The 23,668-nt window shown below is 46.9% G+C and overlaps 1 protein-coding gene across 2 annotated transcripts in view; it reads right to left on the bottom strand.

Moving 5' to 3' along the window:
• Nucleotides 1-205: 205 nt before the first annotated feature.
• Nucleotides 206-23,668, bottom strand: part of CPLX1 (complexin 1) — a 218,749-nt gene continuing 195,286 nt past the window's right edge. For both annotated transcript variants that reach the window (XM_073345780.2, XM_073345779.2), the window contains one exon: nucleotides 206-5,248. In XM_073345780.2, the coding sequence (XP_073201881.1) occupies nucleotides 5,051-5,248 (198 nt within the window). In that variant the 3' untranslated portion in view covers nucleotides 206-5,050. The remainder of the gene's footprint in view (nucleotides 5,249-23,668) is intronic.

Below are 23,668 nucleotides of genomic sequence, written 5' to 3'. Positions count from 1 at the left end.
AATTACCCGTGGGTGTAACATTATCTTGGTGAAGTTTGGACAAGTGAAAAAAAATAACATGCCGCTGTTGTTTTCTGGCATATGCAGGCTCATGCTTCTAAATTACTCCACTACAATTTTATTTGCATATGTACGAGTGAATTTTCTTCTCCCAGGTCAGCATGGTAGGGATTTAATATGAAAGCATTACAAAAAAGGCATGAAATCACTTTATTTTTTTTTATTGGCTGTGATTCCATTTTAAAAGAACATCATATCACTTATCCATGTCATGCAGAAAAAGGTAGCAGGCAAATTACAAATGAAATTTACATTCACAAAGTCTCTACTTTAAATCATCTTCTGGCTGGTTGGAAGGTACTGCATGCATCTTGGAGACACCTGGGGGCATTTCTTTTAGAAAAATGCACCAGCTAGTTAGAGTTTCGCCTTTGTGTGTGTATGTATGTGTGTGTATGTATGAAAACAAGCATTTTTTTTTTTTAGAGGACAGTTACTGAAACATTTTACCGACTCAGCACATGAAAAACATTATCTTGGTAACAGAGTAAAACAGATACAGACACATTTCAGATACATAGGACATTACATTCAGGTCACAACAGTTGATTGCAAACAACAGTTATATTGGTGCGGTAAGCTTGTCAAAAAGATGTGGTCAGCAGCATTGGTATGGTCTTTCTTTGACAAAGGGAAGGGGCTGGGGAAAAACTAGGCTAACATACAATACTAGAAACATAGACAGAGAAACGCCAGAGTGATTTAGCACATGATCTGTTCTCTTTTTTTTAACACAGAGTAGCATTCATAATTAATATTGCAGTCTGATTTCATATGGCTTTCTCTAAAGATAGATGTAAGTCCATGAAGGGCAATGTCAAACTAAATTAGCTGCCCTCCACAAAGTGGAGACCTCTTGATTTTTTTTTTTTATTAAACAGAAAGGCCCTGGAGTTATGAAGGAGAAAGAATGGCAAAAAAAAAAAAAAAAAAGAAAAGAAAAAAAATGGCTGCCCACCTTTCTGTGTAAATAAAAACCAATTAAAAACAGAAGACCTCATTTTCCTGAGATTGAACATATTGGTGATGCAAATAAAACGATAGCATGGAAAGACAAAGAGATATTCAGAATCCAAACAATGAACCATGTTTCTCTTTGGTCTTGTTTAAGTGCTTTGACATCTGACTGAGCACTGAGCGTGTGGCATTTTTACAGTGCTCTTCACGTTCATGCACAATGCAAGTTAGCTGAAGGGGTTGGGGGTGATGATTGTCAAATTCGGGGTTGGGGAAGTGCCCATTTCAATTTCATTCAAAGCTGTTGAGGCACTCTGGAGCTGGAGAAACCCTCTGAGCTGACCAATAACTTAGTCAAGGTCCAAAAAGTAATTTGAGGCAAATCTTCTCAGCACATGCTGCCTTTCTCTCCCATAGGGACTGACCTGTACGTAATTCACAGGCAGAGTATCTTATCCATCAGGTTTCTTTACTGAACGAATGACAATATAAAAACTGTGGGCTCAGACCTGCTCCCCCTGAAGTCCATAGTCAATGGCAAACTCCAGTTGAGTTTAGTGGCAGAAGGACTAGACCATACATTGGGAGCTCAGGTGAGAGGGATATTGGCTACAGCTGGGATGAGCTGGGAAACCCGACAATGGTTCTGATGGCACCAATAATAGACCTTGTGAATTTCGCTAGACAAATGACTCTCCCAATTCTGCTTTATGATCCTGATTCCAAGCCAAGTGGAAAGACTACATAGGCCCCATATTTTTGCGCAATTTCAGTCTCCTAGGAGGCCAAATCAAAAAGGGGAATGGAACTTTTAAAAAACAAACCCACTTGTCCCCCCAGGAGCAGCAACACTTACTCCTGATCCGTGAGACCATGCAGCACAGGCTCTTGTATTAGCTACTCCAGGACCCAATCAGTGAATGGCTCAACCACTGTGACCCATTCGATTAAACCAAAGTCTTGTAAAGTCACCTAGAGCTGGATATAATGATGTATTTTCTCTCCGCAAGGCAGACCCTGAAAAACCCAACATAGAACAACAAGAGAAAAGAAAAGGCAAGACAGCAGGCACTACTTGTGTCTCGGGAATAGAGCTTGCATGGAGAGGAAAGTAAATCAATGCTGATGGCCAAAGGACGACTGGTGTCTAAAGCAGGAGCAGAGTGAGCAATGTCCACTTACTTTGTGGAACCTACAGTAGTTTTTGCAGTCTGGTGGGGGTGAGGATGGCTTTAAGGATGAGGAAGGATTTTTATACTTTAAATGGAAACAAGCGGGAGCTTGCTAGTTCTGGAAAGGGAGAACTGAGTGCTTTCATTAGGAAATGACAAATCACTGACAGCTGCTCTGGTATCAAATCTAGGCACACAGATAAGAAACAATGCAGGTGATTGAAGTCTGAGCAGGGAAATTCGTCTCTCTTTAGTGAAAGCGAGGGCAAACAATGCTGACGCTATCTTAAGAAGTCACAACATTCTGCTTTTGCCCATGGGAGGCTGACCTGCAGCTCTCAGCAACCAGCACACAAATTTCCTGGGGCTGGTTTTCTAAATCCCATTCCTACTCTAGTGAATTCTCTGGACACTGACTTCGAAGGAAAGCAAAAGTCCGCCAGCATGCGCTAGGGGTTTGGAGCATGCTCATTACACCGGTCCACAAGTGGCAGGGAGTGTACATCCCATAGGCCGTCTGTTGCAGTTGGTATGTGTGGTTCTATGGGTGATGCTAAAGGGACTGTGTTTACAGCCTTGTTCCACCTCCCCTGCTTAAATCCAGCACAGCTTGCTCCTGTCTGGCTCATGTAAGAATCTAATTAGGAGCCCCATTCAGAAAGATGCTTAAGCATGTGCCTAGCTTTAAGCGGATGAATAGTCTCACTGGAGCCAATGGGATTGCTCAAATGCTATCTGTGGCATGTAAAGACCGAGTTCTCTGCTGGTACTCAGTGGGTGTAGCGCCGATCGCTGCAGGGAAGTGTAGTCTGTCTATACCGGCAGAGAATCTGACCCCAAGATTTTATCGAGCTCAAGAAAGAATAAAATTCAGAATGGGTATTCAGAGCAAAACCCCGCAGGCCAGACTCACAGGGAATAAAGCAGGCACACTGCCACTGAAGTCAACAGCAATGCACCCACCAACCCCAGCCTGAATTGGCACCAGTCCTACAATTTGGCTGTTGATGAACAGGATATTCTACAATGGCAATCCCAGGCGTACTTAACTCAACAGTCGGTTTTATACTAGCAAATAAAAACGTCTTGTTCTCAGCACCAGTCGGCAGCAGGCACACAAAGCTGAATTACGTCTCCTACTAAATCTGCATCTACGGTATATTTTCCCCGCTGCCGTCCATGCTAAGTGGCTATTTACTTGCAAATATGTTCGAAATAACGAGTAACCATTTGTTTTCCAAGCTTGGGCTAGCACAGGGCATGTGGCAGTGTAATGCTGCCAGACAAATGATCAGCTTGTTAGAAGTCGCCTGAGACCGTTTCTTTTCTCATGAGATCAAGACATGGTGCTGACCAGAAGCTCCAGACATTTACAGTGACTCTGAGCTGAGAGAGTCCCAGAACCAAATGTCAGCTCTACAAATAACAGACCAGATGAAATGATGAATAACTGTGTAACAAATAAGAGTGTACACATATACTCACTGCAGTAGCAAGACAGCATCGTCTGGGGACAATGTGTTGTCTGACACCATTAGGTTGGGAGACATTCTAAATCCATCTGAATTTGAGAAGGTTTTAAATGTGACAGTACGAGAGTCCTGGTCCAACCTTCCCATCACTGGGTAAATACGCAAGGGTATTTACTGGGTAAATACCCAACGATGCCACCCAACATTATAATAATACTTAGCCCCTGTGCAGCACTATACAAGTATTCACCTTTTGACCCTCACAACATCCCTGTGAGGTAGGTAAGTATTATTATCTCCAGTGTATAGATGGGGGGACTGGGACAGAGAGGTTAAGTGACTTGTTCAAGGTCAAAGAGGGAATTAGAGTCAGCATGGAGACTAGAACTCAGGAGCAGTTCCTGCCTCCTGGTCCTGCTCTCTGACTAGAAGCCCTCCCCTCTCTGATGCTACCTGGGGGAACAGAGCATAGCCACAGCAATTGCTGGAGCTGGAATGCCATTCCTGGAAACACAGCTGGGAACGGCATGATTGAATATGCCACTGGGGATCTTTGCCGAAAGAGGAAGGTTGGGGAGTCTAAGTATCCACTCCACTCAGTGGTGGGCTTATAAGGCCCCTGGGTTGGGAAGTTCTGTACTACAACACCACCGAACCAGTCTGGTCTAGATCTAATGACAGCACCGTCCACACTACACTCTGGTCATGCTATTCATTGTATGGCTATTCCCAAAGCAACAAGACTCTTGCTTAGATTCTGAGGCGGCTGGTTTCTACCATCAACACCTGGTGAGGAAGGCTCAGCTCTTCCACAGCTCTGAGAATGGTGTTGGAGATAGGAGTTGCACATGGTTCACTTTCCAAATGATCTCTTATTTATGAGGGTTATGGAATAAAATGGAAAAGGTCTGTTTCCATGGGAAATGGAGGCATCCCTTGCTACAAGAGATGTACCAACAATGAACAACCAGGGTGGCTTGATCAACTATCATATTAAAAATTATAATAATAATTAAGGAAAATAAAAGAAGCCACTGCTCACTGTTAGTGAACACTCCTTCCTGCTTTGGGTGGAAACAAACATGAGGCTTTTCCTTTGCTCTGTTTAATGTACAGTTGCCTTATTTAACATACATAGTACTATGGCTTATAATAAAAGTTGTGTAGACTGCAGCTCATTAATCCTTACATCCATTCAGAGGCGTCTACTGGATGTGACTATGTACAAAATAGGAATGGATGGAATCTCAGGGGGCCAACGGAGAGGTCGGGGACGGGGGTTAGAGTGGAGGGAGAGAGTGGGGTTGTGTGATGTGTGGCAAGATTGTAAATTCTCATTTGAGAAATCCATTGCTTTACTGTTCATGACAGTCTAACAGGCTGCAGCCATTACTTCTTGAACATGTCTTGAAGAGGGCCAGGTAGATATTTGATGACTGTGTCTAGAATGCTCTCCTCTTCCTCCTCTTCCTCATCCCCACAGCCGGGAGGTATGGCCTTCTTTGGACGTGTCAGACTCCCCTCAGCATTGGCTTCCAGCGCAGCCTGGGCCTCGGCTTCTCTTTCTTCCTTCTTCTTTATCCCGTACTGCAGGGGGAAAGAACATACTGTCAGACACCCAGCAAACAGAGCGGCGGAGGACATGAGGGGGTCCATCAAACATTGACATTTGCTCTGACAAGGATCCTGGCTCACTGCAGTGCATTGTGTTAAATAATCATGAACCTTTAAAAAGGAATCTGCTTCCAAATGTCAGCTCAGCCCTGCTGTAGAAACCTGAGGTGCTAATGAAAATAAAACTATGCCTCTGACTGCTGCAATATCTGCATAATTGTTAGCAGCCTTCTGTTCCCTACATAGGGAGCAGAGACATCCTGTTAAAAGCAGCCCCTCCTAACCACTGCCCATTACTCTAATGATTATGTCCCTCACCAAGACAATACAAACTTGTGTTTTTTAAACTTTAAAACGTTTGGGTGGCATTATCCATAGTGCTCAGTGTTAGCATAAGGGAGTGTCTACATGGAGACACTCAGGAAAGTTAATCTGAATTCACTTTTAAAGTGGATTAGTTAAACCACATTAAATGCCTGGGTGGATGCCCCTATTCGGTATTTACAGTGGCCTGAATATAGTTTAGCTTAATTTGTTTTGAAAGTGAATTAAGCTAAACCAAATTCAGGAAACTTTAATTTGGAAGAGCATCCATACAGTGGTTTAATGCAGATGAACTAATGCACTTCAAATTTACACCTTGTCAAATTGGATTAACTTTCCTGAAACCAGGTCTACACTGCAAACCTGTATCGCTATAATGATGTTGCTCGGGGCTGCAAAAAATCCACATCCCTGAGCGATCTTGTTACACTGACCTAGCCCACCCCCATGTAGACAGCACTGTGTTGACGGTACCTGAAGACAAGCCCTGAGTGTCCCCAGTATTAGATAAACCCTAATACTGAACCTGCAAAGTCAAGGGGAGCTTTATCCCTGGGAGCAGAGTTAGGCCAACACTATGCACAATTGTGAAGGACTCGACGCACCACAAGACTTTGGTATGTCTACACTACAGAGAATACACCGGCATCACTACAGGGCTGTAGCTATGTCAGCATAACCCCATCGTGTAGACACAGCCTACACTGATTGAAATGATTTTTCTGTTGGTGCAAGAACACCATCTCCCTGAGCGATGGTCGCTAGGTTGACAGAAGCACTCTTCTGTGGACCTACCCCAGGGGTTCGATCAGCAAGCTACAGGGCTCAGGGGTGTGGATTTTTCACACCCCTGACCAAGTAGTTATGCCTACCTCAATGTTTCATTTTCTATCCTGGGACCAGGCAGTAATGGCACTGCGGAGAAAAAAATGATTAGCAGGCAACAGGAATCCATGAAAGCAGAGGGGTGAGTTTAGCACAACTGATGTGGCCCCGTACCTTGCCTCTTCCTTATCCTTTAGATAGGAATGAGACCTTTGAGCTCAAAACATACCTTCTTCTGAGCTGCAGCCTCTGGAGGCACAGCAAGCTTCTGTACTCCTGTGTATGAATCTGACTCATTACTGTTTGAACAGAAACATTCTCAAGCCTGCAAGTGGAGTGGAGATTTGCTACTGTCCCTGAGAATTAAAGTCATGAAGCCGAGACTCTACATGTGTAACAGAATTTTATTCTAGGGTTCTATATTTAAACAACAGCATTCACTAGAGAAACATAAGACCTGCCAGACTGGGTCATAGAATATCAGGGTTGGAAGGGACCTCAGAAGGTCATCTAGTCCAATCCCCTGCTCAAAGCAGGACCAATCCCCAATTTTTGCCCCAGATCCCTAAATGGGCCCCCACAAGGATTGAGCTCACAACCCTGGGTTTAGCAGGCCAATGATCAAACCACTGAGCTATCCCTCCTCCCCGCCCCTTTTTTTTAAAATACAAATATTTATTTATTTATTTTTAAAAAGTATCCTGTCTATGACAGTGGTCAGAACCAGGTGTTTCAGAAGCAGGCATAAGACTGGAAAGGTCTTGGCTGCCAAGATCTGGGTTTGACCCACCTCAAGGAATAATTTCTATACCACCACTCCCAATTCCCCGATGGCCATTACACTTTTCAGGGTAGTTTCAGACGTTCCTGTTACTTCCAGAAGAAGTTGCTTTGAGTTTACGGGAATATTAGAAAAAAGCACTTCAGCTCCAAGTTATGTACAAACCTACAGCATCCAAAATACCCTTAGGGCACTCCTGTAGGCTCATTTTCATTTCAGTTGAGCTGAATGGATGAAGAGGAGTCTAGAGGTAGCTGAGATTTTCTGTGGGACGACCTGTCTGCCTGCTCTGAATGCGTCCATACCCCTCCTTCCATCTTGCCCACATTCTAATTAAAGCCCTGAATGGAATTAAGATTAAATTTGATACAGCAGATTCACAGGGTGACTAACTAGCCTGAACCTCTGTAAAGGCCAGCAAGAATAAGTGTTTTTGAAAAGAAAATTACATGGGAGTTCAAAGAGCTCAAAGGATTAGAGTGGCACAAAGTGCTCTGTATTTTCCTGGTACCATCAGTACACTGCAGTGGAATAGGCACGCTGCAGATGCACTTTTCATGATTTGCTCTTTTTATTTCTCCCATTACATAGATCTGGCGTAATTTGTTGTAATGCCAACAATTCAGCTCCATTCTCTCGCAAACTCTACCAGACCAAAGTGTGGCAGGTCTCATCAAGAAACTCCTCAACATTTTCTATTGAAAAAAAGTTTTCCTGCCTTCCCTCCCCCTCACCATTAGATCTGAGAGTGACAGATTCCCAAAATTAATACAGGAGATTAAAGGAACGCTTTCCTTAAAGTCCAATTAATTGCAAATGCCAGCCCCCTTTTATGTGTGTGGGGGGGGGATATTCGCCTCATTATTTTACCTCCTTTTGATGCTAGGCAGCACACGAATATCTTCCATTCAACTCCAATGACATTTCATGGAAAGGTTAGTTAAGACAAATTATTCTTTAGTTAGGTGAGGGGCCAGTGGCAGCCTTCGTGTGCCAACAGATGGGGCGCAGAAGGAATGGCCGTTGCGGGGGCACTACAGAGGAAACAACTCCGTGGGCTGCTCTGCATTGTTCAGTTAGCTGACAAATGTTAGATCATCTCCATCAAATATGCACGTCCCCAGACGCGCCTTTGGACGGAAATCCCTCTCACCCCTTGGTTACACCAGCTCTCCGAGTGGGCGAATTGGTTCCGCCCCCGTGTTAGTCCTGATTTCTCGAGGCTGCCGTGGTCGGCGGAGACTTTGTGGCTCTGTGGCAAGGCAAGGCGAATGCGGAGGTTCCGAGGATGCCCTTTGATAACTCTCAGAGGCGTTTGCCTTTCCGAGCGCCGGTAGCCTGAAAAAGCCGGTGCCTTTGTACGAGCCACAGCAGCTGCTCGGTTTCAATCCTGCGCTGCGCAGGGGGCGGCACCCCGGGGTGCAGAGGGCCAAAAGGGAGAGTCTTCCCCGCGCACCTTGCACGTTCAGTCTGCAGAGTGGGGTGGGGACTGCAGAGCCGGGAGTCCTGGATGGCACGGCTCACACCTGTTTGTCTGTTCCTCCCCAGAAGCGGCCATGCGATTATCCACAGAGCGTCCACAGGCTCCGGGCCGAGGGAGAGCCGTGAACCGTCGCCATGCGCGCCTGCTCTGATTGGACTGGACAATGCGGCATGTGTGGACAGCACCAGGCGTGCGAGCTGGACCGGGCAAGCGCATACCCCGGCTGCAGGAATGGAAGCCTGATGCGCCCAGCACACACTGCAGTCTGAACTCAGCAAAGAATTTAAGCATGTGCGTAAGTATAGGCACATGGGTAAGTCCCGCTGGCTTCAATGGGAGTGAAGCACATTTAAATACTTTGCTAAAACGGACCGTGGGCAACGAATCAGGATTAGGGCTACTGAGAAGGACAAGAAGAGACTGCATGTCTCTCGCCAGGGCTGAATGGTCAGCCCGAGAATTCCTTCCGCACGCTTAACCCTGCCCTACCCAGCCCACAGGGGCGCTGGCTGCCCCCCTTAATGCCCCCCCCCAGCAGATCTCAAAGCCCCTTCCAAAGGGAGGTCAGTACTATTATCCCCCTGTTACAGATGTCTCATCTCTCCTTACACAGCCCCGTCTGTTATTCCCCGTTCACCTTCGTTCCCACAAAACCGAACGAGAATAACAAAAAATTACTTTTTTTTTTTAAATACAAGCAGAAAACACGAAAAAGCACGTTCCGAAAAGATTGTCGATGGCCTTTTCTGTTCAACTGTATGGATGAGGAGCTTTAGATTGAAAGCAGAAGCTAAACCAGTCGCAATTACGAATTCTGGCGACCGCGTGGGCACTGTTCAAATTGAAACAAATTCACACTCCCAGCTGGGCTGCGGCGCAGAGCTGGAGTTCCCTGTGCACCGAAACACGCACGGGGGGGGAGCGATACTGACAAGAGCTAAAAATCTGGTTTTGTATTGAGTGAAACTGACTTAGCTTCCCTAGGTGAGTAACTGCTGCCGCAGGTAGCCAAAGCCAGGTCAGTTTCGCTTCCGCTGCAACATGATTTAAATGCTCATCAGGCACCTTTCCATTTAAAGGATATTCTGTGATTGTCCCGAAACAAGCAACCAATTACATAGATCCGGAAAGCTTTGCTTGACATGCCACTTGCTTGGTGCTTATATAAGCTTGTCTCAGAATCAGCTGCTGTCATCCTCTGCAGTTCACTTCACAGGCAACGAAATTAAAATAAACGGTGTGGGCCTGACTGGGGAAACCTGCTACTATGCTCGCAGTCAGTGAGTTAATATATTAATTTGGTGGTCTCTGGAAATATCCGTGCCGACTCCCGTCACCATTAAAGAATAATTACCAATTTTGCTCTGTAATCATTTCAAACTATTTCAACTTTTTTTTGGCAGCTAATTATTTTGCTCTCACCTAAACTATGATTTGGGGTCCTTGCAAAACAGAAGTTAACACACTGAAACTATTTCTCTCAAGTTACTCCACAGCACGCCAGGGTGTGAATCTACAGCCCCCCGGCTTGCCGCGGTGACGTCCCACGTGGGCCCAGCGAGCGAGTGTGGTTTGGGTGCGACAGGACTTTCACTGCATCGTAGCTGTAGATTCGCCCCCTGGCTTGCTACAGGGAATCACAGGCCATCAGGGGTGGAAGGGGCCCCAGAAGGTCATCCACTCCAACCCCCTGCTCAAAGCAGACACACAGTAACTTGCCAGGTAGCCACGTCAGGTGTTTATGTTCAGAGCAGCTGTTGGAAGAAATTCTCAAGTTGCCGCAAAGTTAAAAATCCATCTAAGAGGGACCAGCAGCCAAAAATACAAATGTCCGTTCCGTGGGTGAGATCTCCAGCTGGTGTTAATTGGCAAGGAAATTGACGTTGCTCCATTGAGGTCAATGGGACAGATTCCCAGCTGGTGTAAATCAGTGTCACTCAATTTATAATACCCGCTTAAGGATCTGGCCCGTTATCGCTTAGCCCAAATATGAAAGATTTCCTTAGCTGAACAGTAGAGACCATTGGTGTTAACTGTCGGTATGTCCTGGCACACAAACTGCCTGCCATCTAGCCAGGACTACTCTCATGAGGGGGCTCTGTGCCTTCCCTGCCCCCAGGCTGCCCCTGAATTCTCTCAGGGAAATGCCTAGTGGGTTCAAACGTGCCAGGATTTTGGATGGTGCCAATATATGCCGTTCTTTTATAATAACAAAAACCTTAATTCTGAAAAAAAACAACCCCACAACTGTTTGTTTGGGTTTTTTGCTACTTTGTTCGTATTAATTAATTTAATTCCATAATGAAACTCAGACAAGTCAGAGGTGGGAGAGAAATAATATGGAACATCACTGGGGATACATTTTACTGTGGGAGAGCTAAGAACCCAGCACCGCAACGGATCCATTTAATTTCTGGCTCTGCCGAGGGCTTATGAGGTCAGCACATGAAAAGGATGAAAAGAACATGTGGTCATCCCAAATGACTCTGGAGGGGCTGCCAAACTAAACAGAGCCTGGCAATCTCGGTAGTGTGGTGGGTTGAATGGAGAAAAGAAGGTAGAGAAAGGATTTTTAGATAACATAAGGGGTACATATTTAGCACCGCACACGGGGAATTATGCAGCTTTCACCGGCTCCCCGGGCACAGCACAAAAACTTTTCCCTGAGTTTGAATTTTAGTATCACACAGTCCTGTAGCTTTCGGTGCTGAGTCGTTCCCCTGTCGATTAAGAGTTTATTAATGATAGAAAAAAGCCAGGCAGAACCTGGTCTGCCTGGAAAATGTGCTCCAAGGCCAAATGGTCGGGTTGAGCATGCACAACTCAAGAGCAAAGCAGTCAGGGTACAACAGAGACAGGAAATAAAATACCAGGAAAGATGGCAAAAAGGAAAGGGGGTCGTTTGGTGATGGGGGGAGTTTTGGATCTCACCCCCTCCCGTCTCTTCTATCTGCTTAGTGCCTGAGGTGGGCTCAGGGACCAGAACTTACCACTAGGGGGCTGCACCCTGCAGAGCTTCCAGCGGCTGAGCTCATTGCATATAGACCAATGTCTCCTTGCATCCCTCCACTCCTATCCCCTTCTATTTCTGGGACTCCCTGCAACTCCCCTCCCCCTGCCCTCCTGGTAGGTGCTCTGTGTGCTGCCTACTTCCCCTCCAACACATGCCAGGAGGTCTGTGTCCCCCCCCAAGGTTCCCCTCCCACCCCTCCAGGCCAGGGGCTCTGTGTCGTCCCCCCCCCCCCCCGGGGGTCTCCTCCCGCCTTCCATGCCAGGGGCTCTGTGTGTCCCCCACACCCAGGTTCCCCTCCCATGCCAGGGGCTCTGTGTGTCCCTGTTTGTCCCCAACATTCTTATGCTGGAAGGTTTTAATGGCTGCCATCCAGCCTGGAGGCAGATTAAGATTCACTGGGGCCCTGGGCACAAAGAGACCCCGGAGACCCAGGGGTGCCAGAATCGGGGGAGCCAGGGGGGGCCATGCCCACCCACTTTTTAACATGGGTGTAGTAACCTTGGGCAGGTGCAGAGTGGCAAGGGCTAGGCTTAGCAACAGGGGAGCCGATAACATGATCAGCTCCCCACCGCAAAGCCCAGCCCCTGTGAGCAGCACCAACCTCTTCGTGATGGGGGGCTAAGGTGGGCCTTACGCCCCACTCACCATGGGGCCCTGCCCCCTGCTCCTCCCCTTGCCCCAAAGCCCCACCCCCTGCCCTGCCCAGGGAGCCCGGGCCACTGTGGGGAGACCTGGACCCTCCACCTGCCCTGGGCGGTGTGCCCTGAGGGGCGGGGACATGGAATGGGGGCTGCTGTCGCCCCCCCCCCCCCCCACAATGCCCCTGCCCATGGCCAATTTTTATGTCTATTACAGTGGTATGTAACGACCGCAGCTGCCTTTCTGCTCGGTGCTTTCCCTGGCATAGCCGGGGAAAAGCCTCAGCCCAAAGGACTCGCAATCTAAACAGACAAGCCAGACAGAGGCCTAACACAAACTGGCTCAGCTTTGCCCAGCAGGTCAGTAACAGAGCTAGGAACATGACTTAGGTCTCTGGACTCACAGTCCAGGGCCCTAGCTAGTAGACCATGCTCTTTGGGGCAGGGGCGTGGTTTCATAGAGCTCTGCAAAATGTATAGCTCCCTGTGAAGGGCTAGGTAACTAGCAATGAGAACTATTCATCAGAAATCGGGGTGCGGATTTCCCTGTCTACACTGAATACATTAGAGCTCGGAGCCCCTTCCTGATCCCACTCAGTCAATGGCATGATTTATGCCGTGTGCTGGTATTCAGTGTGAGATAAAAGGGGTGGAATCTGGCTCACTGGTTCCCCCCCAAAAGGAGTCTAACAGTGAAGCTATAAGGAGCTGCCAGCCAGTCTGTTCATTACAGCACAATAAGATTTAGAAGCAGGATATATGCACTGCCAGGCATTGAAAGAAAAATCAAGGCGGGGTGTTCTGGGCATCCCCCCCCCCCATGTGGCTGTGTTTTGCTTTGCCAGCATTTTAGAGCAGGTCCATGGCAGACACCCGTGTTTATTTCTCTAGTTGACTTTGCTAAGGCTTGCATTTTTCAGTGTGTTATGCCCTGAATATATGCACTTGCATATTTCTAAGCTTCTCTTAATTCACAGCTAGTTTGCAGCTGTGTCTTAGCGGCGCCCTGTTCTTCCGCATATTTTGACATTAAGGCGAAACGGTTCTTTCGCTCAGTATCAATTTTTTGCTCCTGTTCTAAAAACCCCTTGTAATTTTACATCCTAATTATCCCAAGGATTACAGAACGTTTTCATGGGATGATCCCACTGCCACAAGCAGGCAGTGATCTAGAGCTGTGCCAGGCAGCTTGGGAGAAATGAGAACAGGCCTGTTGCTAATTAGCTCCTGGGAGGAGTTGGACGGACTGTTAGCCAGTAGCACAGCTCTTAGGTTTCAATCCTACCCCACTGAAGTCAATGGGAGTTGTTCCACTGTCTTGTATGGAAGCACAATCATGTCCTTAACTCACCAATCAAGGTACCAAATGCCTGTTTGTTTTGATTTAGGGAAATTATTATTATTGTTTCACTGTGAAGGCTTTAAAAAGCAGGCTCAGATCCACGTCATTGATAAATGCCATGGATTTCATGCCACTACTTGCATCAGTATAGGGCCCAGTTCTGCAAGGTACTTAAGCGCATGTTTAATGTTAAGTACTTGAGGTTGAAGTCAATGGGACTGTGCATGTTCTTTATATTAGGCATATATGTAAATGCTTGCTCAATTCATAGATTCATAGACTTTAAGGCCAGCAGGGACCATTCAATCATCCAGTCTGACATCTTCTATAACAAAGCCCAGAGAATTTTATCAAGTTCCTCCTGTACTGAGCTCAATTACTTGCGTGTGACTGAAGCCGAGAGGCAGCCGGCTTGGAACAGAAGACTTCAGGAGATGGAGAATCCATCACTTCCTCGCCAGTTTGGTCCACTGTCAATAAGTTGGTGCCTTGTGAAGGCGTAAACAGGCACCAAAGGGCTTTGGATCAGGCCCAGAGTGACTGACTGAATCATTCAAAGGGGATCTGAGAACAAAGCCCTGGTATAAACCCAAGTACTGCTTGTGGATTATTATCCCAATGAACTGGCTTTCCAGCTCACAGGGCTCTGTTACCAGCACTGCAAGGAGCACCACTGGAAGTGTCTTTAAGGGTCTGCTAGTACAGTTCCACCCAACCCCATGGTCACCTACTGAGGCAGCTATCATGAGCTATTTCTAGGTGCTAGCTCATGTCTGTCTTCCTTCCAGGCAATTACTCCTCCCAGCTGCTGGGTAGATATACCTCAGAGAGAGACCCAGGTTCAACCAGTCAGAGGGGGTACTCGAACCTGGGTCTTATGTACCCCAGGGTCGATCCTTAACCAGTGGGCTATTGGGTATCCTAGTCTTGCAAACTCTTTCACCAGAAATTCCATCCTGGATTTGCCACCCCTGCCTGACACAAGGCTCATCAAAACCGATATGTTCCCACAGTTTCAAGTTTGATGAACTGGCTTTCTCAGACCAAAAAAAAAAAAAAATCGACAAAGTCCAGGCCAGCTTGAGTTTTCAGCTTGGGAACAAGCATTGCTCTTTGTGAAAGGTGAAAATGACTCTTCCACAGATCCTATTCTTCAGTCGGAGGATCAGTGCGGGTGCTGGTGGATTCAACAGGCACCAGAAATGAGAAAGGAAGTTGAACAATGTTCAGAAAATGAAGGCTTTTGAAAACGAACGTGTAAAATTAACTTATTGAATTGCTCTTCAGTGTCTTTTGTGACAAAGTTCCTGCTCTACTATTGGCGGATTTGCTCGCCTTGGAGCTTCACGGCAGCCCTCAGCTTGGCCGTTTTTCTGAATTCACAGTCCAGGTCGACTCCTCCTGTGTCTGACCAGGAGTTGGGAGGATTTGGGGGGAACCTGGGCCCACCCGCTACTCCGGGTTCCAGCCCAGGGCCCTGTGGAATGCAGCTGTCTAGAGTGCCTCCTGGAACAGCTGTGCGACAGCTACAACTCCCTGGGCTACTTCCCCATGGCCTCCTCCCAACACCTTCTTTATCCTCACCACAGGACCTTCCTCCTGGTGTCTGATAATGTTTGTACTCCTCAGTCCTCCAACAGTCTGCGTTCTCACTCTCTGCTCCTAGTGCCTCTTGTTCCCAGCTCCTCACATGCACACCACAAACTGAAGTGAGCTCCTTTTTAAACCCCAGGTGCCCTGATTAGCCTGCCTTAATTGATTCTAGCAGCTTCTTGATTGGCTGCAGGTGTTCTAATCAGCCTGTCTTAATTGTCTCCAGAAGGTTCCTGATTGTTCTGGAACCTTCCCTCTTACCTTACCCAGGGAAAAGGGACCTACTTAGCCTGGGGCTACTGTATCTGCCTTCTATTACTCTCCTATAGCCATCTAGCCTGACCCTGTCACACTTTGAATAGTCGGTGTGCCCTGCCTGTTGAGATGGCAGTGAGATCAGCTCTGCCTTCAATTTCTCCAGGCTGTGCGGTGGGACCAGATTTGACCCATGGCAACACTATGTCGGGAGTAGGACCAAGCTGCCGGTTCTGAGACAGTAAGCTCTCTGAGGCATGAACTGTGTTTTTATTAGATATATGTACAGCCCCTCGCACAATGAGATCCCAGTACCTGCCTGGGCCTCTGCTTGGTCCTGCAACACAAATAACAAAGATTGCTACTTAGAGCGGGACCAAGGCACAACTATGTCATTGGGGATAACGAAGTCTGGCCACTCTCCACAGCACTTCTGCAGAGTATAGAATATGGTGTCTGGTGCATTAATAATTACAAAACTATGGGGGGGGAAATCACTGCAGGCCCATTCAGCGGTAGGAGCTAATTATTTCTGAAGAGCTGGGACTGTGACACGTCTTTGCTGTTGGAGCTTCAAAACAAAACAGACAGCAAGAGAGATGGCTAGAGGGAGAGAACGAAAGAGATAACGGATGAGCCAAATGACTCCTTAAAAGGAATGGACAGAAGATGAAGGGAAGGGAGAAGACGCAATGATAACACACAGGAGGCACCTGCGTTGGAAGTTAGAATCCCATTTCCTACTGGTTTTCATACACCCTCAATTCTGCCTCCTGATCACTGACACTTAGAGTATCCAGGTTTCACCCCTGGCCCAGTGGTGTTGCATATTGTTGCACAGAACATTTATTCCTGGGTGGGAAAGGGGTGGCGGGGGGGGGGGGGGCTGATTTGCTTCACCAAGCAGTGCAACAATTAGCATCCAGTTCTTTATATATGCAAATGGTGCAAAGTCTTGGTGCTAACAACAGAGGCCTGGGTGTGGGACAGGCGCACACACACACACGCACACACACACACACACCCCAGGCTCAAGGCATCAACCCCCAAAACACTTGCGTCCTGCCTCCTCCCAGTACAGCAAGAACAAATCAGAGCTGTTCAATCTATTATAAGCACCCAGGATGCTCCATTAGGCACAGTCATCTGCTTTGCCAGACCCTGCTTGCCAGGTGTGAAAAGCTCTATTTTCCTTTTCATAGTCTCATCCATTATTTTCTCAATTACTGCAGTAGCTCTGGAGTGCTCATAACCCAGCAGCACATGTCTGGGCACGTTATGAGACAGGCCCCATGTGGATGTTCCTGGCTCAGCGCTGGGAGGAGCCGATAGCTTGTCTGTCCCAAGTGACGCGTGATGTTGATGCCATCAGCCAGCAAACGAGAACACCTATCTGCCCCCTCAGAGGAGTTCATCTGCAGCTTGGGAGGCTCAGGGATTGCTCCTGCTCTGTGTTGCTGAATTAGTGCTGGTTGGACATGCAATTCTGAGGATTGCCGCATTGATCACAAGAACCTTCACAAACCCATGAATCAAAGTCAAGTGACGTTCAGAAGCTAAATCCCAAGCGGCTAATTCTTCTGGAGGTTGGCGATTGACAGCTGAATTATTTCAACGCTCCCTGTATGGCCTCTTCAGAATTTCTAGGGAACTGCTAATAATGAATTACAAAACTTTTGAAACGTGTTCTGTCTCTGGTGTGTTACATTTGTTTTCAAGTAGGTGCAGTTGATCTTCACATTACAAGTTTATGCTGTACTGTACATTTGATAAAAGTGCTCAAAGTACTTTGAATGTAGTATCCACTAAGCAAAAGTGACAGAGCATAGTACATATGACCACAGTAGGAGAGTGAAATCAAAAGGCATTGTAGCAAGTCTTCAGATATATTAAGGCTGTTATAAAGCGGGCTGTGATCAATTGTTCTCCATGTTCAGTGAAGGTAGGACAAGAAATTATGGGCTTAATCTGCAGCAAGGGACACACAGAAAGATTTTCCTAATATCTAACCTACCTATACAGGTAGTTAAGCTCTGGAACAGGCTTCCAAGGGAGGTTGTGGAATCTCCATCACTGGAAGTTCTTATGAACAGGTTGGACAAACCCCTGTCAGGGATGGTCTAAGTTCCCTTGGTTCTGCCTCAGCACAAGGGGCTAGACTAGATGACTTCTCGAGGTCCCTTCCAGCCCAACATTTCTATGATTCTATGAAGTGATATTATTGCCCAGAAGACATTAAGTCCCTCTCTAGCCCAAATTCACTTTTCCAGTTGAGATCCACTACCACAGAGGCTGCTCCATCATCATTGCCACCTTCATTATAGACTCTAAGCACCTCACATAAGCAACATCCCTGCAAGGTAGGGTAATATTATTCCCATTTTACAGAGGAGGAACTGAGACCCATGAGGTAAAGTGACCTGCCTGATATCACACAGGAAACCAGTGGCAGAGCTAGGACCTGTCCAGTGCCTCACCCACAAGACCATCCTTCCTTCTCTGTGGATACCTTCACAGTCACTGAAGACTCTTCTCAAACAGAAGCACACGTCCTCCTCACCAAAATGATGCTCTTTGTCAACTGGATTCTTGGGAACGATGCCAGAGACCCACTGACTTTGTTGCTGTGTCCTTCCCCAAGCCCACTGCTCTCTTATGATCTAACAGCGTGCGGAGCTTCCTCTTCCCTGGTTCTCTAAAGCAGAAGAAATATAATGAGGTTGTGCTGACTCCCTCTAGTTGAGCTTCAAAATAGAGCTGTTAGCCAGAGACATAGGAAGGGGGCCAGCCAAGCATGAAGATGACCTTATGGATTCATATCTTTCATCATAAAGCAGCAGTTGGGGAGAGTTGAGCATCTCTCAGCAGCCAGCCAAAAAAGGGAGCTTTCAGAAGGAGCAGCTGTCTCTGTAAGGCAGACGTCTCTCTTTCTGTGATTCCCAGGTAAGGTGTCGCAGCACTTTCCCCTCTCCTGTGCAGTCCATATGTGGAAGTTACACTGGCCTCAATGCTGATGTTCCCCGTGGGCCTTGCATCCTCTGTGCACACGGTGGAGCAGCACTGTGAGATGCAACAGGAGGGCCCTAGTGAGTGCGATCACATCTTGCTCCAGTGATGGTCTCAGTGACTCTAGAATCTATTGCTGACTAGTAGCTAGCAGAACATTCATCCAGCTCATGTGGCAGAGGCCAGGGTTTTTCTTGTTGAAGATGCTGGGTCTGATCTCCGGGGACCATTACACCATGAGCTCTCTGAACTCCTGGGGGCAAAGCTGGAGGGAACACGGCCCCCAGGATGACCTTCCCCTTGGATAATGGAACCAGCTATCATGCTTGCATCTGTGCTTTTCCAAGTTTAGTGTAATCTGGACGGCAACGAATTTTTTCAGGCAGATGGGGACACAGAATGTTCCTAGATGCACATTCCACTGGAATTCCAATGGAGCATGGGGTCAATATGTGCTCAGCACCCATGATGCAATTGCCAGGAAGCCCAAAGTGTTGCTTTGCAGCATGTTTCATAAAGGAAGTCTGTCTTGAATAGCTTCCTTGAATGGAAGGGATTATTGGACATGCATTTTGACAGTGTGTTAGGCTCATCCAAAGGTTCCATTTATTTATTTATTTTTCAATTGCCTCTTCCAATTTTTCCGAGTCAGTTTTGCAGTCTGGGCAGCAAGGCACAATCCTGCTTTGCTAAAAGCTCCGGGGAGGTGAGCTAGGTGATTATCTAGTACTTGTTGTGAGACGAGTTCGGTTTTCTACGCAGTGCTCTTGGGATTTTGCTGAATACAGTCAAACTGTACCATTCCCCCTTTTGTGGATCCTCTCATTATAACATTCCGCCTGATAATACATCTGAAGAGACCATGAGGCTGAGTCAAGACTCACTAAAATCAAAAGCGATTAATCAATTATTTTCAACCCTTTGAATTGAACCTCACTCTGAAATGCAAAAAACGCTTTTAAATCCCATTAGAAAAGCCAGGAAGAGTAAAAACCCTTTCATGGGAATGCTTAGAAGAAGAAAAAAGCTTCCAGCAGCAAAGAGAATTCAATAAGATCATACTGCATGTTTATTTACTTGTCACAGCCTTTAAACAACAACAATCCTCAGCTCTTTCCATCGGTAGAGTTCAAAGCACTCTACAAAGGAGGTCAGGATCATTCCCCGTTTTACAGAGAGGGAAACTGAGGCACAGGGAGATGAAATTACCTGCCCAAGGTCAACCAGAAGACCAGAAACAGGATGAGCATGCATGTCACCTGACTCCCAGTTCAGTACCTGACCCACCAGGATGGGTCAGTCTTCAGAAGAGAGACTGGGGCTCAGGGCACCCGGGTCCTATCCGGATTCATTGTATGAGCTTGGACCAGTCACTTCACCGCTGTGTGCACTGACAGCAGAGGTGATTTACAGCGGGAAAGGGGGCTGAATTCATTTAACGTTTGTAAAGCACTTGGAAATCGTTGAATGAATGCAAGAGCAGTTGTGGCTGCATCTTGAACAACTTTAGCTAGCAAAATGAAAGATAACTACAGTCTGAAAGGGACCCTGTCATGCCTTGTAGGACCAGAAGGTATTTTAAAAACTTTTTGTATGGCAAAATTTGGTCTGCAGAGCCTTTGTGGGTGAAAAGAAAAGGAGTACTTGTGGCACCTTAGAGACTAACAAAATGCATCTGATGAAGTGAGCTGTAGCTCACGAAAGCTTATGCTCAAATAAATGTGTTAGTCTCTAAGGTGCCACAAGTACTCCTTTTCTTTTTGCGAATACAGACTAACACGGCTGCTACTTTGAAACCTGTCTTTGTGGGGTGAGTTACTGAATAATAAAAACCCACAAATGCACCAACCTGCACCAAACTGGGAGGCAGAATAGTCTAAGGGATAGAGCATTGTACTGGGAGACCTTGGTTCTATTCCCAGCTCAGCCACTGGCCTGTTGGGTGACCTAAGGCAAGTCATGGTGCCGCCCTGTGCCTCAGTTTCCCCATCTGTATAATGGACATGCTGGTACTCATCTCCTTTGTAGTGCACTTTGAGCTCTACTGGTGACAAGTGCTATAAAAGAGCTAGATATCATCATATTTATAAAATGCTAACAATACCTAGCCCTTACGTATGCTAGAGAGAGTGTGATTTCAAGGGCATTGCTTGTACTTGAAATGATCAAGGCATTATTTTCAAAATTATTAAAACCCCCTGTAGGTCTTAAACTAATCTCTAACTATTAGGGGTTAGGCAGAGATTGACCCCTCGTGGGATGGGGCAGATTACCCCACATCTACCTACTGGGAGTTTCTGTCACCTTCTCTGGAAGCAGTTGGAACTGGCCACTGTTGGAGATAGGGTTGTTATTATTATTATGTGCAGTACGACCGGATCTAGAGTTCAGGTCATTACATGGCCCACATCCAGTTCAGGGCCCCAATGTGCTAGGAGCTGTACAGACGCAGTGAGAGACAGTCCCTGCCTCGAAGAGTTAACATTCTAAATACTGAACCAGGTGGACCATGGGGAGGGTAATCTGCTGGCTATATTGCATGGACACACTCAGCGGAAGAGGGCCTGTGGAGCCACCGCCCTCTGGAATACAACATCAGGGCGGAGGGGGCTGTTTCAAGGAAGGTTTGGCTGCTATGTCTGCCTGTACTCCCCTGCTCCAAGGTGCGACTGCTGTGGCTTATAGGCTTGTCTATCCCTGTAGGCCTCCACAGCAGGTCAGCTAGCGAGAGCTAGTAGTAAAAGTAACTGTAACTGTTTAGGGGCAGGACCCTGACTCTGCAATGCACAGACGCTCTCTGTTCTCAGGGCGGGTGGTCTGGAGCTTCTTTTGTTTGTCTGGGGCGGGTGTCTTTTTCCTTTATATAAATAACGCCTTGGGATTTTGTTAAAGCCAGTCCCTGACATAATCACACTCATCCCTAACTCTTATCTGGTGTGTTTCCTCAGGAGATCACAAAGGAGGGCAGTACCACTCTCCCCCTTTTACAGATGGGGAAACTAAGGTGCCCAAAGTCCCTGGCAAAGCCAGGAATAGAACTCACGTCTCCTGAGTCCCATGCTCAAGCCACACAGCTGTGCTACGGTGCAGAGTATGAGCTACACTGGACTAGGTGCTGCTGCTCTTCAAGCAGTGATCGCGTACACCCCTGCCTGCATTACCCCAACGAGCTAGGTCATCATATAGCTGCCATCACCATAGCAGGAACCCTCTATTTCCCCTCCCCGACCAGCTAATATACCACCATGGGCAGGATTTATCCGTGAGCCTAAACTATCCACGCAAGCCTGCAGTTCAGAAGACCAGTGTGTATCTTAAGCATTCCTCAATTACATGCTTTCCGTCAATGCAAGTCGCTAGTATTGTGTCTATTTGGCTAGATGTTCTTCAGCTATAAAATAAAATGTGCCTCTAACTCAACTATGCACACAAAATAATTTGTCTTTTAATAGCCCAAATTGATGCTGTCGATAAGTGCGGGGAGTCTTTTGTTGCCGGCTTTTGCTGTGCTATAGAAGAAACCCTTTCAGGTCTCAGTGTTTATTGCCACAAAAGAGTCCTTTGTCAATGTGAACACTGCCTCTAAAACCAATTATAGCTGCAAGAGCTGCATGAATAGGCCTGTGCCGCATACAAAGTGCAGGCTAGGAAACTAGAACACAGGCGGGATGGACAGGACAGCTGACTCATTGGCACAGGAGAATATGTAAAATTTGATTGTCAGAGGCAAACCGCCTTGAGTCAGAGCTCGGAGCAGCGCCCGGTGACAATGCTCTGGAGAACAAGACACTGGAACACGAGCACTTCGGCCCAGTGGTGAGTTCCGTGCAGAGGCACAGAAAAGAGAGGAAAGCGTATAGTGAAAAGCAGCCCGTGAAGAGGGCACTTCTGTTCCAATAAGGGATGGGCAAGCTAGACTGAATAAGACAAGAACTGATCTGAACCTCCATTCATCCCTTGAATTGAACTTCTGCAAAGTGTTCTAAGCAGTTTCTACTTGCTACCTTGCGTCTTAGGATGCAGCCTACTCAACCCTCCAGCACTGAGTCTGAAAATTTGTCCTTTAAAATGTCCTTTTACAGGTAGGACAGGACGGGGGCAACCAAAGAGCTTATTGTCCAATCCTGTTCCGATCTAGGGAGGAGGGGGCAGCCCCAAAGAGAAGATGAGGCAGTGGGTATCTGAAATCCCCGAACACTCATGCTATGGTGGGACCTGCAACATGCCCATGTCTCTGGAACTACCACTTCCCTGCAGGTCCTGAGCAGTTCTGCTATCTGGCTCCCCATGGCTGCTTGGCTCTGACCAGTTGCTGCTTTCACCCTGAAGCACATCCTCCCAGGGCATCCCAATGGAATGTGAGCTATGATGGAGCTGGGACAGAGGAGCTCAAGCAGTGGGTTTTGGGAGCACCTTGTGCAGTGAAGAAAGGTATTTTTACTGTCAGCTTTTTCCAGTCTGTGAAATGTACTTTAATAACAGAGCTGGTCACACCAGTTCCAATTCTGACATGTTCTCTGAGGAAAGAGAGGGATGTATTTACTTCAAAAGTTTTTGAGAACATTTTCCCCATTTTTTTGACCAGTTTGTTTAAAACTTACCATGGTGCCAAGGCCTATTGCTCTCCTGTTAGTGATAGGAATGGCAGCTTATCTTTTGACATTTGATCTTTGATCTAGAGAAGTTCATGGAGGATAGGTCCATGAATAGCTATTAGCCAGGATGTCCCTAGCCTCTGTTTGCCAGAAGCTGGGAATGGGTGACAGGGGATGGATCACTTGATTATTCCCTGTTCTGTTCATTTCCACTGGGGCACCTGGCATTGGCCACTGTTGGTAGACAGGCTACTGGGCTAGATGGACCTTTGGTTTGACCCAGTATGGCCATTCCTATGTTCTAATATTCTTTATTTAGGCTGTGATTTTCAGAGGCTCAATAAGGACGAATGGAGTAGGGAGCCTGACCTCACATAGGCCCCTTTGAAAATCCCACCCTTAAATTAAACATTGACACAATATTTCATATGAATTATTCCTCCTCCTGCTGGATCGTCACATGTAGGAATCTCCTAATTTCCTTATTCCCGGGCCATCAGCACCTCCAGTTCTTTTCGCCAGAAGAAAAGAGATAAGG

The sequence above is a fragment of the Lepidochelys kempii genome, chromosome 5, assembly GCF_965140285.1.
Source record: "Lepidochelys kempii isolate rLepKem1 chromosome 5, rLepKem1.hap1, whole genome shotgun sequence".
NCBI lineage: Eukaryota > Metazoa > Chordata > Testudines > Cheloniidae > Lepidochelys > Lepidochelys kempii.
This window is presented reverse-complemented; position numbering and strand designations above follow the sequence as displayed.